The sequence below is a fragment of the Phoenix dactylifera genome, chromosome 3 (genome assembly GCF_009389715.1).
Source record: "Phoenix dactylifera cultivar Barhee BC4 chromosome 3, palm_55x_up_171113_PBpolish2nd_filt_p, whole genome shotgun sequence".
NCBI lineage: Eukaryota > Viridiplantae > Streptophyta > Magnoliopsida > Arecales > Arecaceae > Phoenix > Phoenix dactylifera.
Genome location: NC_052394.1, coordinates 10,060,807 through 10,079,474, shown reverse-complemented (window position 1 = coordinate 10,079,474; position 18,668 = coordinate 10,060,807). Strand labels below are relative to the sequence as shown.

Sequence of the window (18,668 nt, the reverse complement as noted above, 5' to 3'; positions counted from 1 at the left end):
AGAGTCCCGAAACCCATCTCTCCTCTCTTTTTTTTCTTCTTATTAAGAAAAAGAAAAGAAAAACCTGCAAGAAACCGTTCCATTTTCTTCATGAATAAAAGAACTCTCTCCTTTCTTGGAGAACAACTTCACCTATTTTTTCTATATCATGTGCAAGTATAAGATAACGACGGGCATTTATAGCCAAAAATTCCATGTCGCTAGTAGGGTACACCCCAAAAGTCAAGTGTCGCCTTCATTAGAAACGTGGATGAACATGGGAATTGTGCTTGTTGCTCTAGCAAACCTATTTTGATCCTTTTAATTAGAGATATTGTAGGTTTTTAAACCAAGAATATTAGCCGAGTAGCACAAAAGCTGTCACTCAAATTAAATTAACTCGGGACTTTATTTAAAAAAATATAATCAGAAAATATTTTTTTGAATTTCTTAGCTCTATGTAAGTACTTAAGATCCATCCAATGCATAACTAATATGAGACTAAACATACGCCCATACAAATCCTTACACAAATATTCTACTTAGTTGCTGTGGCCATAATGTGTACCCCTCGTGTCGTTGTCTTGTATGTTATCAGCTCGCAAGGCCACTGATACATGAATTGTTTGATTAGCATGTGACACGGAATCACAGAATGTATGTATGATTTTTAGGTTCTCTGCCTTTGCTTTTTGTTCAACATAACCAAGCTTGACAAAAACTAGATTGCCATCAAGGAGATGTTGCCAAATGCTATGATCTTTTGTTTTAAGAAAAACTTCGACCATTAACACGCCAAGGATACAGATATAAAAGCGCATAGTTCGAATGTCTAAAGATATTCTCAAAAGCAAAAGGTGCAGTTGCTGCAATATGCTACCTTGATGTTACCATGTCAGGCAGACCTTACACATCAATGTTTTCATAGGTTCCAAAGCAACTGGAAACCGCATTACCAGCAAATGCAAAGAAAGGGCTCTGCACCTCAACGTCGATTTTAAGACATCAATTAATACATGCCGCTCACTTGATGTCCCTTTTTTTCATATACCTGATGCCATCTTAAGAATTGTGTATCAAATTAGAAGCTGCAACGAGATAAAGTACTTTACTCATCTATACACCATGTCTGTCAACGTAATAATATGTATGGCTGCCAAGAATAGTGGAAGAGAAAAGGGACTGTAGTATTCATACGACGTCAATTAGTCAATAGTAGCATCTAGATATATATTCTGACCGGAGATATATTTATAGTTTTATAATATCTTAAAAAGTCAAAATATAAAGGCTAGAGTGACTGAATTTGGTCAAGAAGAATAGTGACAAACTGTTAATCCTTTTAACTGATCGCCAATTGGAACAGAAATTTTCAATTTTCTCCACTTCATGTCATTAGAATCTGAGGGCTCTATAATCTATTCACAATTTTACTCTATCCCACGAGAAATCTGAGAAGGATTCCTCCCTGCAAGTGGAGAACTCCCATTAATCTAAACAAACAAATCATGCACAATCACCGCCTCCGGTGGAGGCGGTCTCCGTCGCCGCGATCCCGCCACCTTCTGTTGCTGCCAGGCCTGCAGTGGTCCCGATTCCTAGGATCCCATTGCCCGGACCATTCAGGCCTATGATTCTGGCCATGGTCTCTTCTTGCGTCCGAAAACTTCTGGCCACCTCGAAACGCTGACAATCTCACGGGGCTGCCTTCTGGGCTCCATGTCTCTAGCTCTGCCCTATCCAGAATGTCATTTCTATCCCTGGCACTCCCTGGCAGCACAGAAGGTTGCTGTAGGGGGCCCTTTGGGTAAGCATTGTAGTTGTTTTGATTAGCAAAGAATTGCGCGTTCGGGGGCCGAGGCTCTGAAAAGCCATTTGATCGACCAATCCAAGGGTCTGGTGTTGAATTTGGCCTTCCAATGCGGGCGGCACTTGCAGCACTGGGCGGCCATCTGGAAATTTTTGGAGAAACTTTGGGAGGCTCAGCCAGTAGAGGTTGCGGCCGTGACGAGATTGGAAGCAATGCAGGTAAAGTAGTCATGGGCGAGGGGCTGTGGTTGAAGGACTCCTGTCGAGGTACTGATGGGGAAGCAATTGGTACATTTGTTACTGGATGTTGTTTTGTGGGCAAGATGTGGTCTGGAACTGAGTTATGCTGCAATGCATGTATAGAGTTCGGAATCTGGTGAGCTGAGGGTGTTGGAGGCCTCTTTGAAAGGAAATTGTGAGGCGCATTGGGTTGAGATGTGGGATTAATGGTTACTGTCAATTCTGGAAGGAAATTGTGGGGCGCATGGTGTTGAGATGTGGGATTAATGGTTACTGTCAATTCTGGCACTGAAAACATGGTGGTTGAAGTCTGAGGCAACCCCAAACCTGGAGCCTGTGTCTTAGCAACCACAGGAGGAACAGCTGCAGGAGATGGGGTTTGAGGAGCGGCGGTAGGGAGAGGAGCCGACACAACTCTGCTGCCAGGAAAATGTGGCTTCAAGACTGGAGTAATCCTACAGGTTGAGAATTCTGATTTCCAACCAGCCTGCAAGACAAGGAAGGACGTTAACGAGATCGTCAATGATAGCAAAGTTTCAAGGACAATGAAACCAAATCGATTCAAACAGAGAGGCAGCAAGCAGCAGACTATTCACCCTTGCAGCTGGATCTGATGGAGGAGTCGGAGATGGAAGAGAAGTGGGCTCAGGTTCCTTAGGCTTCTCTTTAGGGCCATCAGTGGCCCCATTCATCAATTCCGTCAACCCTACACCATTTTTCTTGAGCATGTCCAGCAATGCCACCATCTCCTCACTTGTCATGGTCTTCCCCTTGCCAGAAGTCAGAGCAAAGACCAGGTCCGGGTTTTTGAGCAGCACGGCTAGCAACTCAAGGTCTGGCTCTGGATTCCCGTTATTGATTGGAGGAGCAGAGGTGGTGGCAGGCGTTTGATCCTTGGAGGCTCCACTGCTGCACGGAGTGCATGAAGAGTCTTCGATGCTGTCGGCATCCGGTGACGGCTCAATTGGGATTTCAGGAGTTAAGCTGTCATCAAAATCCATCTCTAGATCCCAAGGTTCCTTTGGATTCAATGGGATGTCTTGTGGTTTTGAATAGAACGATTCCTTCTCCCGCCGATTTCTCTGCGTCTGGACTTCAACTTCCTTGCCATTTTCCCCAGTGCCCACACGCCATTTCAAGTCAATTATGACCTCTGCATCAAATCATATGGCCAACATGCCAGAAATTTTCAGATGTTGAACGATATGTTCTGCTACAGAAATGCAGCCATGTATCGCAAGACAAAATCACGCGCAGCAAATTATATAGACAAATACAAATATAATATTAAATAAAACCATAATATTTCTGGGATTCAAGGTTGTGAATAATCATTGCAAGTGTACCTTTCCTGAGCTAAAGAGAGCTTCTTAGATAATACCCATATTTTAAAAACAATTTTTCTCAAAAATAACGAATGAAATTTACCTTTCTCAATGATTAACATTAGAAAACTTCGCAATAATGAGATTCACGTTAACCAAGCCCTTTTAGTTAGTTAAACTAGAAAATGACAACAAAACATCCAGGATTCTCTCCGACATTACTTCATCTGTTCCTGATCCAAGGCACAAAGATCATTAAACGCACCATGTGCCGCCACTTTGCGAATGAAATAGCATTTACAAAAAAGGGTCTTTTAACCAGTCGCAGGACCCACAAAACCTCTCATATGCAACTGGATGGAAACTAAATGAAAAAGCATTTCCCACTTAAATCATTCACCAATTCAAATAAAATTGATGTCACAGCTAAAGCTGTCACCACAAGAAAACGTTTACCTGCCAAAGCTCTAGCTACATCACAAACATTAGATACCTATGAATTCTCTAGCTGAATCCATTAGTAGTTAGCTAATTAAATCAGGCTACATGACTGGCATGCCTTGAAGTTGTAGGAGAAAGAGACAAAAAATGTACCATGTATTTGAAGGATGTGGAGGAAGTTTTCTCACCAAACTATATAACTCAGTTGATTAAAGCTATAATTTCAAGCAAGCAGAGGCTCCTGTTGACATTTCAGCAAAGATGTATATCGCTGCAGTTAATTGTTGGGGGGGGGGGGGGGGGGGGGGGTGGTGGTGTTCCAGTAAACATTATTTCCTTGGTAGCTGATAAGAACCTCGAGACTAAAAGCTATTCACTTCTGTATATATTCCACATTCTGGTAGTCGTCATCGTTCGTGCGAGCAACTAAACCCAAATCAACTGCTTTTGGATTCTTAGCTACAGATCATTCCCAACAATGAAAAATCGGAGGACTAAAAAGAGCTTTTATGTAATGTAGATTTTACTCCCAGCTGGTCTCATAAGCAATCATCTATCTAGTCAGGAGCGATACAGCTCTCACCTATGATGCATAACTGGTGGAAAGACAAGGAAAGACTGCAGCACTCTTAATTTCGAAAACCACTCATCTTAGATACTCATCCTTTAAATTTCCCGTTTTATATCAAAATAGTATAAAGAATTAGAGGCCCTGCAAGGTCAAGTATCTGAAAATAATTAAATTAGTTTTCTCAAGGTAAATTTCATTTTATAGTTTACCCCCTTGGTATCTCCTTAGTTGCATTTTAGTTTATCTTCTCAGCCTCGAGACTAGGTTGCAATGTCTCCCTCCTCATGATGATGGAAGGAGCAAAAATAAAGTTTTAATAAGTGAGCAAGTGATACGGCATTATATTTATACCATAAGTGGGATTCACAGATAATGTTGGTGCAGCACCTGATGATCTACACTGGAGAAACTCATGGAAGCATATAAGCCATCAGATTTTTCACATCTGATCATGCTTAACATTGGACGCGCAATTATTATGGCATAAACATAATCTGACATCAAAGCTCTTCAAAGTCCTAATATAATAAAGATCATCTACAAAAAATATGACCTGCATTTTCATGTGTGTTGTCAAACCAAGCCTAATGCTGTGAGAGATGCCACACCTACTAAACCATCTGATTTTATTAAAGACTCCCATTGATCACAGTAATGCAAAATATGACTGAAGCTCGGAAAGCTCCAAGGTCCCTCCTAGGTACAAACAATTCAACGAAGAGAAACAAAAACAGATGAAGAGACACAAAACAAAGGTACCTGGTGGTGTCTTCCATTGAATTTGACAGCACTTCAACTTCTCCAGTAACTGTTCCTGAGAAGTTGTGTTTGGGTTTGGAATGACCAAAGTATCTTGCTTCTTTGGAAGAATGTTTGTTGTGGATATTGAAGGTTTTGTCTCTTCATCTTTTCTCAGCGGAGGTAACAGCTGTGGTATTCTTGATGCAGACAACATATTGCTGGTCTGAGATGTAGAAGGCGCATGATTATTATCTTCTGTTTTCGGTGCCTTATTTTCACTACTGGATGTGTCAGCCTTGTCATACTTATGTTTCATGAACATTGCACGCATTTTTGCCTTCTGGATATCATCAGCTGACATTGGACGGCTATGCTTTGAAGGTACTGCCCTTGCAAGCTGCACACTTCTTCCTGAAGTTTTATGATCAGGTTGCTCCACCAATAAAACTTTTCTGCGTTCTTTGGTTTCTGTAAATTGCTAAGGAAAATGATCCAGTTTGAAATGTTAATGTCCCTTAACAGTGGTAGAAGTTATAGCTATACTAAACAATCGCTTTCCTAGCTGTGAAAAGAAGGAAAATTAAACAATTTAAAGTTGTGTTACAGGGCATCGTTGACATCCACACTTTGGGCTGCTTGGCTGAACAAGAATCCAAGCTACATTTAGCTTGGCATACATTACATTACCGTAAATGAGTAATCCTGATATCTGTACCACAATAACCCTCAGGATTCACTTCAATCATTTAATTTATGAAATTTAACCCACATCAATTGTTCAGCATAGAAAAGAGTTTGCAGTCATGAAACAATCATGCAATGATTGTCATCTTTCCGCCATCTCATCTGATTAATCGTCACACATTAGTCAGGCGCTGACCAGCATAAGGATGAACCAAGACTATTCCTCGTCAAGTAAAAGGCAGGCTCCAGACTATCTTTTATATCAGATACAGTATCATAATCGTATATTAACTGGGAGATTTACATGCAGTAGTCTTGATTGTCTTGACAGATCAAGATAGGAAAGACATAAGATAGCATCAATGGAAATTGTGGGAAAAAATGTTAGCATGAATGATGAAGGATTCTTGAAACCTCGCGTGGTTGTTGGATAAAGCATACAGGTAAGAACTCTAGTTTAAATTTTCACTTTTTATCTCTACATCATTTGGCTTGTAGCAGCCCAATTGGATTCCAAGAAAGGTTACCCTTCTAGGCCACGTTAAACGCCTTTATCAACAATTTTTATGTAACCACCTTTTACTAGAGAATGCCTGTAAATCCTACAATATTCCCATGTAATTATAATAATCAGGCAATGCCTGCCTCAAGAAAAAACAGATTTTGATCTTCAGTCGCATATTTTTACTATCAAGATGTCTTCTTAAAGAAATTATCCTGTAATCATAAACAATGACAGGCAGTCCCATTCTTTAAAGTACTTAATATTGCAACAGATTTAACAAAGTTCACAGTAAGTCTGGGCTTATTCTTGGTAGTTGAAGATGACATGCAGAACAAACACAAATGTTAAAATGAGGCTGTACTGGCCTAGAACATTCCAAATGATTTTAATCATTTGCTATAAACGTTTTTAATGCTGCTGTCAAATAGAAACTCATGTTGGCTATTACACAAAAGTATACCAATAGTTAAAGGACTTTGTACCCCATTTTCCTGGAGGTTCTTGTAGAGATCCACTCTTCTTGCATATAAGCCTACAGACCAGGCCATGACTGGGTCAAAGAAGACCATGACCTGCATTGGTTTGGATTTGCTGAAAATTTTAGACCCACAACCGACCACACACCAAACAGGTCAAACCTGACTCAATATGTCAAGTTTTGGTCACATCCAGGTCGGTGTTTGGGTCTGATTCTTAAATAGTAGCTGTTAAACTTTGATAAATGATGAATTTTCAAAACAAAGGTATTGATGTCTTCACATCCGTTAAATTATTACTTGTTTCAAACATTATATATGGAAGATAATGAATACAAGTTGGTCCCACTGACTAGTTTCCAACTAACCCAGCCCATTCTGAATTGAAGTAATTTTTATTAGGCTTGGATTAAAAATCTAACAACCAAGTATGGATTGGATATTGATCCAACCCATCCTGACCTTCTCAAAATTAAGAAACTAAAGTGTTTTTCAGAGATAACTTTATGCAGTCCCACCTAAAAAGTAATAATTTTATCTAGTTAATAATCTACTTGTGTTGTTAACAATAATTGTTCATTAATTTCATGCAGAATAATTTGTTGATAATGACTACAGGTTGAGAATGATGCTTTCTTGTATGACATGTTAATTATACAATTAAATAATCCAATGGTAATATTTGGGTTATTAAACTGATTCAACCCAGGAAATCATACAGATCAATAAAAATAAATTAAACCCAACTCAACAAAAACCAAATAAGTGGATTAGCCCTGGATATTACCCAATTCAAACGTGAATCCAGCTTCAGTTATGCTAAAATCCTGTTTAACAGGACCCACCAAAAAACTGTTTCTAGATATCAAGGGCAAACTTAGCATGTGTTTGGTACACAACTGATGATTAACAGCCCTTTATGAACACCCATGAATTATTCTTACATCTTCGCACCATGTATCAGCTAGAGTTTATATTTTACCTTTAAACTAGCCAACAAAAGGAGGGTTAGAATTGGGTGGCTTGCCAATGTATGGAACAAGGTGAAATGCCTCCAAGAAAGGTCAAGTCAGGTAGAAGGGTCCCATATCAAAACTCAAGCATTCCAGTTCAGGAAGCAACCAGAATTCAAACCATAATTTCAGATAGGCTAAACTTCAGACCTGGACCAGACCTATGGGTCTAATTTTGGGAAGGATTCCAATCAAGTAAGATCAGCTGTTTAGCAGGACAAATTACACCCCAAACTATATCTAGGAATCAACTCACTTTGGAGAATTAGTTTATTATTTGTAGCATGGATACGCACAAAATTTTGTCATATCCAACCTTCTCTTCTCCCCTCTTTTTTAGGCTATTTCCAAAATCTAACGCAACCAGGGGGGTTGTCTCCTCAATTACATGCACACTAACTATATAACCAAAACATAAGGTCTCCAATCCACAGATTGACCTATTACATTTCGTGGTAGGACCCTCTATTGCTGAATGTTACCCTGATAGGAAATAAAGGCACAATTCATATGGTTGACATCATGTTGACAGCTGGTTGTAAACACTATCCTCACTTTGATAATGGTAATAGATTTGAAAACTTGAGATTTGAAGAGTTGGCATCTTAAGGTTATTGGAAACATATAACACATGCAAAAAATATGGAGGGTCATGGTCAATGTTTCAAGAGGCTATAAGCATAGATGAGGCAGTTCAGCCTAGAAAAGCCTCAAGGCAGTTTGATTTGTGAGCCTCCAAGAACTAATTCAAATATAGATAACGTAATATTGATAGACAAGTAACTCATAGGCCATCGGCTGCCTCTGTCAAGGATCAAGAAAACAAAGGCATCAAACATAGGACTTGGACATTAAAATTTCAAAGGTGAGAATGGAAAGAAGGATAAATGAATTAAATGAGTTAAATTTTTTCACAAGGCATTATCCAATGATCATCATTTTAATTATTGATGAAGTTATTACCTCAACAGTAGATTTTTTCCAGTCTTAAAGGGTTACTACAAGAAAAACAAAGAGTTGCAGCCTCTTATTTGCCTTAAAACTTTTGCAAGGTATATGTTTTATTTTCAATAACCAGTGATCCTGAGGTGGAATTCTTGAGATCTTGCTGCATCACCTTAACTTTTCAAAATCATGGTCAAGATTAATATGATAGAAAACTTTGGCTTACAAAGAAATCATAGGTTATCTTATCAAGTGTAAGAAAACTATTTATCTTATATAAAACTCAAGTTTAATAAGATTAACGTATAAATATATACACTTGAAACGTATTAGGGGTTAAAAGCAACAAACAAGGGATTCACAAATTGTAATATGCTTTGCGGTTAAAATTAAATAATCATGAAATAAATGCAGTTCATATCCATATAGTCAAGGTTAAGGATGATAAAAGCCATTTGAAGTAAACTTGATGAAATAATCGTAAAATTATTGAGCATGTGGGATTCTTTCCCCGTTAAAGGTGGTTTTAGTGGCTCTCAAGACAGCATGAGGCCGCAAGGCATTTGAATTTTACCAAGAAACGATTTGGCTCATTGCTGGTAGCAAGCATTACCTATTGCTGGCATGCAGCATGTACTTCATACAAACTAGAGACATACAAACTAGAGACATATTCGTGACTTGGACCCCAATGCATGCACCCAGGTGTGGATTCATGGGGTCATTAGAAGACACGCATCCGAGTCCCACGGGATGTGCCTGCCGACAGAAGTGCTTGCAACTGCTAGCAACAATTCAATTATAGTTTTAATTTGCAAGTGCTGGACACTGAACTTGATTTCCCAAATAGAGCAGGTAACTGTGGGCTCAGATTCTTGTAAGGCTTTGTCTGCTAGAACCCACTTAAATTAAACACAATAGCAATTATCAATTGGGAATAATATGGATTTTTCCGGAGCAGTGTTGCAAATCTTTTGGAACTGAAAAGTGCACTTTCTGCTTTTATAAATAACCATGACCTTAATCATCAAGCCTTACCCACCTATAGGTACTCAGCCACATTTTCATGGGCACACTCCCCTACACCCCTCTTCCTCAATATGGAATATAGGGGCAAATGCAGACATCAAGAGTGAGTACATTTATCAGTTTTCACTGGGACATTCAGTGAAAACCTTCACAGCCTTCATGGAATTATATTTATATCATAAAAGACTGCCATATATTAGTAAAGAAAACAGAAAGAAATATAAAGTTCAGCATGGGATTTCGCTTAAGGATACTGGGCAATGGGACACTTCGGCCATGCTTTTTACTCAACCCATCAGTAGAAGCTGGAAGAAGCTTTAGTGCTTGTTTAGACTCTGATTTCCTGTTCAATGTACAAAAAAAGGAAAGAAAATCAAAGTTTTCTTAAGTTCATTAAAATTGATAAATGTGATACCATTAAGACCTCAAACATTGTTAAAAAAAGGCATCCCGGTGCACGAGGCACCGACCATTACAAGAACTGGGGAGGGTCAAATCGGTGCCTATGATGCCCAGGTCACAATCGAGCAACCTTATCATTGCACCGACACTCGCCCTCAAGAAACATCATTAAGTTAATTAAACATCAGAAACAAGAATACCTGTTGTTTTCCATATCTTCAGTAAGGGCAAGAATGTCCTAACAAGGAAAATAAATAAGGCTTTTCTTCAGATTATATTAAAAAAAAAACCTTTGTTGTATCTACAATTACTTACAGGAAAATCAATTTTGGATTGCCATGACTCATCGCTGAGAATTTCACTGATCCTATAATTGGGAAGCAAGTAAATAAAAGAAATTTAGTAACAGTTAATTCAAAAATGAGGAAAAAAAATACTATCATTGCAGCAGAGGAATTTTATATGCCTTAGTTTACGAATTATCTCCTTCTGAGAATCCTTGGAGGAATTGATAAGAGGTTTCTTCAAAGCCTGGCTTCTAACAAACAGTTTGCTCCATCTTGAAAGGAGAGTTCTTGCCCTGTTTGATATGTCTGATCTTCAAATCAGATAAGCGAGTTACAATAGGTCATCATGAGACATATAAAAGAAGTCAGATTAAAGAAAAGTCCTTTCGCATGAAATATAGGCAATCAAAGAACATATGGCAGAAAAAATGAATTATTAATATGAGCTAAGTCATTTTCCAAAGTATTTGCTTGCTTCCTTCTTATGAATTGGAGGAATCTAAGGGCCGCCATATGTATGCATATATGTATTGCACTAGACCACCCTTGTTGACAATTGTTTACTCCGACGGCATGTAAGGTTCCTTAAACATTGTGATTTCTCACACCAGGTAAATCCTTGACCCTCATATATATACATACACACACACACACACACACATAAACTAGGATGGAAAGGATCCTTACCAAAATTGGGGTGAGGCAAGACTCAAATCCAGGTCCAAAGACTTTACCAACTGCATTAGTTGGCACCCTAAATGGTTATATTAAACATCGCTCCCTAAGAATTGTGTTTTTTACATTATTCCAAACATTTTATACTAAGCTACTTTAGAATCACCTGTAAACAAGCAGGCAATAACGCAAACACTACAAGGATGGTAATTAAATAGCAAAATTCAGCACAAAGAAATTGAAATGGGCTCCCTTCTCTTCATTTGATACTTCGGCCAAAATCGTCTTTGTTCCATATCTGATTCTCTTTGGACTCACTTGATAGTTGTTAATGTCTTAAACTTAGTGACTTCTGATTGCAAGGGGGAAAATATCCTTTTCCTTACAAAATAATCCCACCCACAATGGAAGAGTTCATTCAGCAGATGGAAAACTTTAGAGGCAATTAAATTAGTGGAGTCAATATTGAGTTTGTAATTCAAGTTTTCATAAAAATGCAGTAGTATAGAATACATCTAAGGAATACTTGAGAACAAGTATTTCAAGTCAGGAGTCAGGCAGCTTAGAACAGTTAGATGATGAGCACCTATATTTGAAGTTGAAAAGTTGATGATGCTTAATGTGATCAACAAGTACACACCTGATGTCCTGTAAAACCGCAGCCTGTTAACAATTTGCAAGATAGCAGACATTTGGACTGGCAAAGCTTTGTGTAGTGGCAGGTGACATAGAACCTGTGTAAAAACAAAATTGTAGTTGAAGAACTGCATCATATGAAAAATAACAGAAAGACACCACTAATAAAAATAAGAACCTTGAAAATGATAAGAAGGACAGTTGTTTGTTCTTCAAGGGCTGCTTGGCTTAACCATGTTGATAAAATGGTAAGACCACCTTTAGTTAAAAACCTAAAATTATGTCAAAGGGCACCTGAGATCAGTTAAATCATCTTTAAATACTGTCAGCTCAATCTTTAAAAAAGGGCATGGGATTACCAAACCAAGACTGCTGAATTATGGATTTGGAGGACCCATTCCATCAGCTTCACCTGTCCAGAAAATGTTTCTTCCTTCCTCATTAGATTAAAAATGTTGTCCAGAAACTTCCTATCATTGGTGTCAATGCCAGGAACAAGCTCTTCCAGTGCTGCGCATGAAGGACCTTCCTCAACTTTCTTAAGGTCAGTTGTGTCTTGTTGGCCATCTCTCACAATGCTAATAACCATTGCATTCCCAGGAACTGGTATTTGTTCCCTGATCATCATATTGTCAGCAGAACTTGCTGAGCCCTCTTTGCTAACAGGCAGAAACTGCTCAGAACTCAAGGAGCATCCATTACTAGATGCCCTGGATGCATCTACTCTGGTCGCCTTATCCCGTGACAAGCGAACAAACTTTCTCACTCTTGAACGCTGGCCAGCAAAAAATTCTCTAACCTGCATGTCAATAACATAAGTTGTAAACAAACTGCATTTTAACTTGCCAATCAAATTCTTTCGTAGAAGTGGGCCAAAATATATAGATGGAATGGTATGCAAGGAAAAAATCCTATTGAACAAGCCTCACCAATCAAGAGATTGATGCCCTTTGAGCTTCTTAAGTGACCAGAAACTAGAAAAGAGAGATATCAACCAATGCAACTCAAAGAGAAACTACAGATAGCCAAAAAAACATAGCAATGATGAAAATGCTGAAGAAACATTGGTCTTGGCATGGCCTGTTGACATAAAGAAACAAACTTGCCACATCATCCCACTAACCAGGTCGTATGGGATATCTCCCTGCTCCTATATGTCAAGAAACCACGTCAATATTCATGTTTCCATGTTAATGCTTAGTGTTTCAAAATGTGATGCATATGGCAGCATGCGTATAGCCAGCATATGCGCCTGTATATGCGTATGCGGTCCCTTGACTGGACGGCATTGTCTATGTGCACTTACTATATGCATTCATACCACATATGGACCGAAAAGACAGTCCACTTAGCATCATGTGACAATATATGCAGCCTACTTAGTATTTTACAGCTGTCTATGTGAGCATAGTACCATACGGCTGCATACATGAGCTTATTAGTATTCAGAAGCCACATATACAATTCATTCCTTTGTGGACCCATGCATATGAAGCGGGTTCAAGCTGATGATTACTTTTCATATGGATTCCAGGTGAGCAAGGTATGAGGACTAATAATACTAAAAAACTGATTATGTTATAATTATTGTTATTTGGTATGATGTACTAAGTACTAATTATTTGTTGTTATTGTTATTTATTATCCATCTAAAAAATAATCGCTATTGTTGTTCTTGTAATTATTATATTAAAAGTATTATATTTATTTTTAAATAATTGAAAAAAAGTAACTGCATAAGCATCCGCATATGCAGTCTACATACGCACCATGCAGTTCCTTGACTGCCCACATACCGCAACTACCTTTTAAAACATTTTTAATGCCCAACTTAAGAATACACATAGTTTAGAAACACTAGTTATATTAAGTCATGGGGATCAACGTAAGCTATCCAAAAGGGGGTCAATGCATCAAACAAACAAGACTCCATCAAATTGTGCCTCTAGAAAGACAAGAGAAACAAAAAAATTAAGATTCCCGTTCTGATCTGCATCAATAGCTTCCACACTTGTTCTCAAGCTAACCTGAAAACAAGCACGATCCAGTTCTAGATTCCAAAAAATAATAAAAGAAAGATCTCAACATTCAGATTTTTGACACACTCACAAAGGCAAAATAAAGATGTCATGGTCTTTCTGGCCAGGAAGGAACAAACATAGACGAATAATTGGGGATGGCTTTACAAATCCTCCTTGATCAAAATATTTTTTAAAAAACTTCTTCTAGAAGTTTTGTCTTTTATTTTGTTTGGTCTCATGAATATAGGACTCCATCAGAATACACTTAAATGCGCCACTACCTGATTGGGAAAATAACCATAAATCCATCCCCATTGATGTTTTGGGTGCACTAAGAAGAAATACTAAATCATGATGTTTCATATATTTATGTTTTTTTTTTTTAATATAAGTCATGCTTTTGAGCCACTAATTGTTTGGTTCTGCAGTTAGATCCCATAAAAGCCCCAAAATCATGCAATTGAAATTTTGAACTTAAGCAGAATTTTCCACTTGAAGCATAATTTTCCGAAGTCACATGTCTCTCTCAAACATTTTTCCATATAGCATTTTACGTTTTTTTTTCTCATTTCTCAACCCTCCATTTTTGAACAGAAGATCTTTTAACAAATTTAAGCTTTAAAATTCAGAAAAAGAATATATTTAGAAAAAGGATAGGAACATAATCTTGAAAATATTTTCAGAATGCAACCTTTATCAACTCACAAGCATAGCGTCAAGCAACTTCAAGCACAATATTTTGTTACCATAGTGTAATATGAACAGTAATAATAGTTAATGAACATAACAATGAAAACCACACAAAAAAGAAGTGCCTGAGAGATTAAGCAAAAATGTGGATGTATTAATGTCGTTACATAGTAAGAACGTCGAAAAGAGGTGCTAAAGCCCAAAAATGAAAGAAATTACAAACAGAAAGCACAAGGCTAGAGCCAGAGAAAAATTGTTCTTACATGGCAACAAACAGGCCAGATAAGAAGCAAAAACATATATAGCCAGAAATGAAAGAAAATCAGATCATATTAAAAATTTTTTCAAGAAAGCAGACAACCTGTGTAACTGTAACTCCACAAAGAGCACTGATCTCACGAGTTTCCTTCTTGCCAATGGTATCCTTAACAGAGAAAATTGACTGCATATAATTTACCGCTTTTGGGTTCAGCAAGTCCCTAGGTTTTTTTCCTGTAAAAAGCCAGAAAATATCAAACACAGCAGAAAATAGATTTCATTGGTATCTGTTGAGTGTCAAAAAACAACTAGACAGCAAAAAATATGAAGCAACTGTGTGAAATATAAAACTAAAAAATACCAATTGCCAAGTACTTCAAAATTATAAAAATTTGAAGGGTAGAAAGTTACGGTAAAGGATACAATGATAAGCATTCAAAAGACACAATTTGGTCCATATGTTGACACCTGATATGAATTGAAAGAAATTTGATATTTTAAAGGCCATAACAACATAGTAAGGGTGATGGTAGGTGAATCACGTGATAAAGCAGCAATCATCCACCAAAGGCTTAAATCTTCTTCCAGAAAGACAGTCTGAAAGCAAAACGCGCTGCAGAGCCTTACATACAAATTCTTGGTCCAGTTCTTTTCAGTTTAGTCGAAAATAATGTTATTGTATGGTTATTTAGCATCTATTTCCTCAATGGCTTGACCTTTTCAGTTTCAGACTTTTTGTGCAAGCTGAAATTTTTTGATTTCAGCATAACATTTTGGATTTCTAATGGCTGAAATCTTAAGCGCTGAAGATGAACAAACTAATTTCTCAAGTAAAAGCAAATAAAGTAATTTGTAAAAAAAGACTAAATGGTATTTTCCAATCTGATGCCGCAACTACAAGGGAACTTCAAATTTTGTTCAATTACTTTAGCTTTCTTCTGTAAGTTTCAGTTAGATCGTTATGTGAAATAAAATTACTAAACAGCTGAATTTGGGGGAATAGTTCAACCTCTATTATTACTAGCTCTGCAGTAACAAATACAATAACTCACCAATTTTTATCGACAGCGCTCCAGCAGCCTGCATGCAAAACCATATGCAAATCAGTGACTTTTCTGTTCCACAAAACAAATACAAGATCACATAAAAGACCTAAAGAAAGACCTAGCAACGATTATAAAAAGCATTGATACAATGAATAAATAGTCAATTACAAAGAGTTGCCTTGACAGAATACACTAACATGAGGGTTCACAATATGGGCAAATTCAAGCACATAACTCATGGTTGTCTACTGCAATTCAAACATATCCTTACAACCATTGACAAAAAAAATTGTTTGTGGCTGCCTAGCTGGCAAGAATGCATGAAAATATGGACATTAGGTTGCTACATATTCCTGATTTTCGAAGTCACCATCCTTGTTCTTCACAAAGCTCTAAAATCAAAAAGAGAATATCGGTAGCAAGGAATTCCACGGCACCTGGGCGTACTATATCAAGGCAACAAGCATAACTTCGTAAACTAAATTAAGTTGGATACTATCAACACATCCATACAATATAAGCAATACCAATATGGCAGAAAATGATGAGTAAACATAATATGCACCAAGAATTGAAACCCTAAATTCTTAAAAATTAAATTTTTAGAACAATAAATCAAAGATTTTTCAAAGCCCAAAAATTTTCATTCCTCTCTTTCGTTTCCCCCCATCAAGCACCGAAAAGGGCACCAAGAAGCCCAATTAGACGCTCCAACGAGCAAAGCAATAAAAAAAACAAAAGAGAAACGAGAAGACCCTAAAGCTCTGCAGCGGCCGCACCATTTCTTGGGAGAGGGGGTTGACGCCCGTGAGCTTGCATTGAGCAACGACGAGCTTCTGGAGCTGCTCGATCTGGCTGTGGAAAAGCTCCCTCTGCGAGTTAAGGAGCGCCATCGGGGACTCCGCCGAATTGCCGACGTTCAAGTCCACGAGCACACCCTCGGAAACACCCGGAACGAGCGCCATTTCCGATACCAACGCCGGAACCGCTCGAGCGCCCGAGCATTACGGATCCGAGGGAGGGGATGGGAGGGGCTCCAAATCGGAAACGCGAGCCTTAGCGAGCCCACGAAGGGGCAAAGAGAGCCATGATTAGGGTTAGGGTTAGGGTTAGGGTTAGGGCCGGAGAACTTCTTCGAATATTTCTTGAGAGAGAAGCGAGGGGTGGGGAGGGAGAGAGAGAGAGATTTTGCTTAATCCGACTCCAAAAGGGAAGAAAGCCGACGCGCGCTGCAACGAGAGGAAAAAGCAAAACCAGCAGCGCCGGGGAGTAGGAATCATAGGCTTTGTTACCCATTGTAATTTCTTTTTTTTAATTTTGGTATATTTATCAACTTATTCTTCTAGTTGAGAAAGAACTATGCTGCACGGGCTGTTTGGCTTTTTTTTTGTCTTTTATTTTCTATATTAATATTTTTTATAGGTTTAGGGTTGCCTTGTTTACTAACATATAAGCTAATTGAGAATATAAATTCAAAGTCTCGCATAGTACCAAAAAAAAAAAAAAAGAAGAAGCAGATTCCAGGTTTTGTACGAAGATCTACTTAATTAAATTATCAGATATGCTAAATTTGCTTGCTTGCCTATGTTTTTTTAATTTTATTTACATGTTATTTATCTTTCATATGTTGACAAATTCAAATAATTTTATAAAAAAGATCAAGGTCATACAATTATATTATATTATTTTAAAAAAATTAAGTACTATTAAGTGACTTGATTTTTATAAGATATTCATTTATTATGAATTGAGAATCCTGACAAAATAAACCTAGTTGATATAACTTTAATATCGATACTATATTATTAAATAAAAAATATATATTATTTTAAATTTTATCTATCAAATTATGCGAGAATATACGTACTTTCTCTCTTCATAAATATTTATAAAAAATATAATTAAGAAGATCCATGTAAGTCTTTATCTATTTCTTTTCCTTGCATCTCTTATCCATGTCCCCAACAAAAAAATATAAAAAAAAAAATTAGAAACCAATACTCTTTGTCCCATTTTCATAATCTATCTCTATTGTTCTTCATTCTTTGAATCTTTTTTTAATTTATATTTTTGATGCAATACATATATTCATTGCTACTATTACTAAGAGAAAGAGAGATATATTCTCTCTATGGGTTTCTATAATCAAAATATCCTTAGTATCTCTTACAAATACTATGTCCTTCAATTAATTATTTAAATATATATTCATCTCTCATCCAAATCCTCAATCTATTGGACTCCTTTTTAATTTTTTTAAAAAATAAAAATATCAATACTCCTTTTCTAACCCATTTACCATATCTCTCTTTTGAACTTTTTTTATTAATTTATATTTTTGCACGTGTCTAAATTACTAGTAGAGGATTGGAGATAAGGAGAACCACTCTCCTTATCTCATATTGAAGCCAAAAAACTAGTTCAAGTGAAACTAACTAGCGAGCGACCTTGCTGATAGTTTAATGCATCCATATCATAATAGCTAATTTTGGTATTCCTTTATTTTGCATTGCAACATGAAACTTCACTTTAGTTTCCATGCTCAAGCTTAGAACTATATTCAACTTCACATAGTTATTTTGCAACCATGAGATTGGTCGGAATTGGATTTATCTAGACACTAGACATCTAGATGTGTTCAAATCAAGGGACAATGCCCACTTCTTAGTACTATAAAAAACTACAAAAGTAATTATAAGTGACCAATATGCCACCTACCATATTTTTTGGATATAGCTCAATCCACTTGCATATCAATCACTTCTTCAGCATAGAATGCTCAGTTAACTAGTTTGTAGAATTCAAGTCATGGCTAAATATGTTAAATGCTATTCTTTTGCCATGCATATATTCTAAATCAATTTTATACCTTTAACCTACGTCACAATAATTTAA

At 37.2% G+C, this 18,668-nt stretch overlaps 1 protein-coding gene across 1 annotated transcript; it reads right to left on the bottom strand.

The window, feature by feature from the left end:
• Positions 1–1,258: 1,258 nt before the first annotated feature.
• On the bottom strand, positions 1,259–17,015 carry LOC103722120 (homeobox protein LUMINIDEPENDENS-like). Its single transcript, XM_008812561.4, has 13 exons — positions 16,553–17,015; positions 15,780–15,807; positions 14,831–14,961; positions 12,118–12,557; positions 11,937–12,030; positions 11,763–11,856; positions 10,627–10,753; positions 10,476–10,527; positions 10,361–10,398; positions 10,013–10,101; positions 5,125–5,574; positions 2,625–3,181; positions 1,259–2,515 (listed from the first exon to the last, which is right to left on the bottom strand). Exons 1-13 carry the CDS (start codon positions 16,736–16,738, stop codon positions 1,496–1,498), a joined length of 3,306 nt encoding a protein of 1,101 aa, XP_008810783.2. The 5' UTR covers positions 16,739–17,015; the 3' UTR covers positions 1,259–1,495.
• Positions 17,016–18,668: the final 1,653 nt, after the last annotated feature.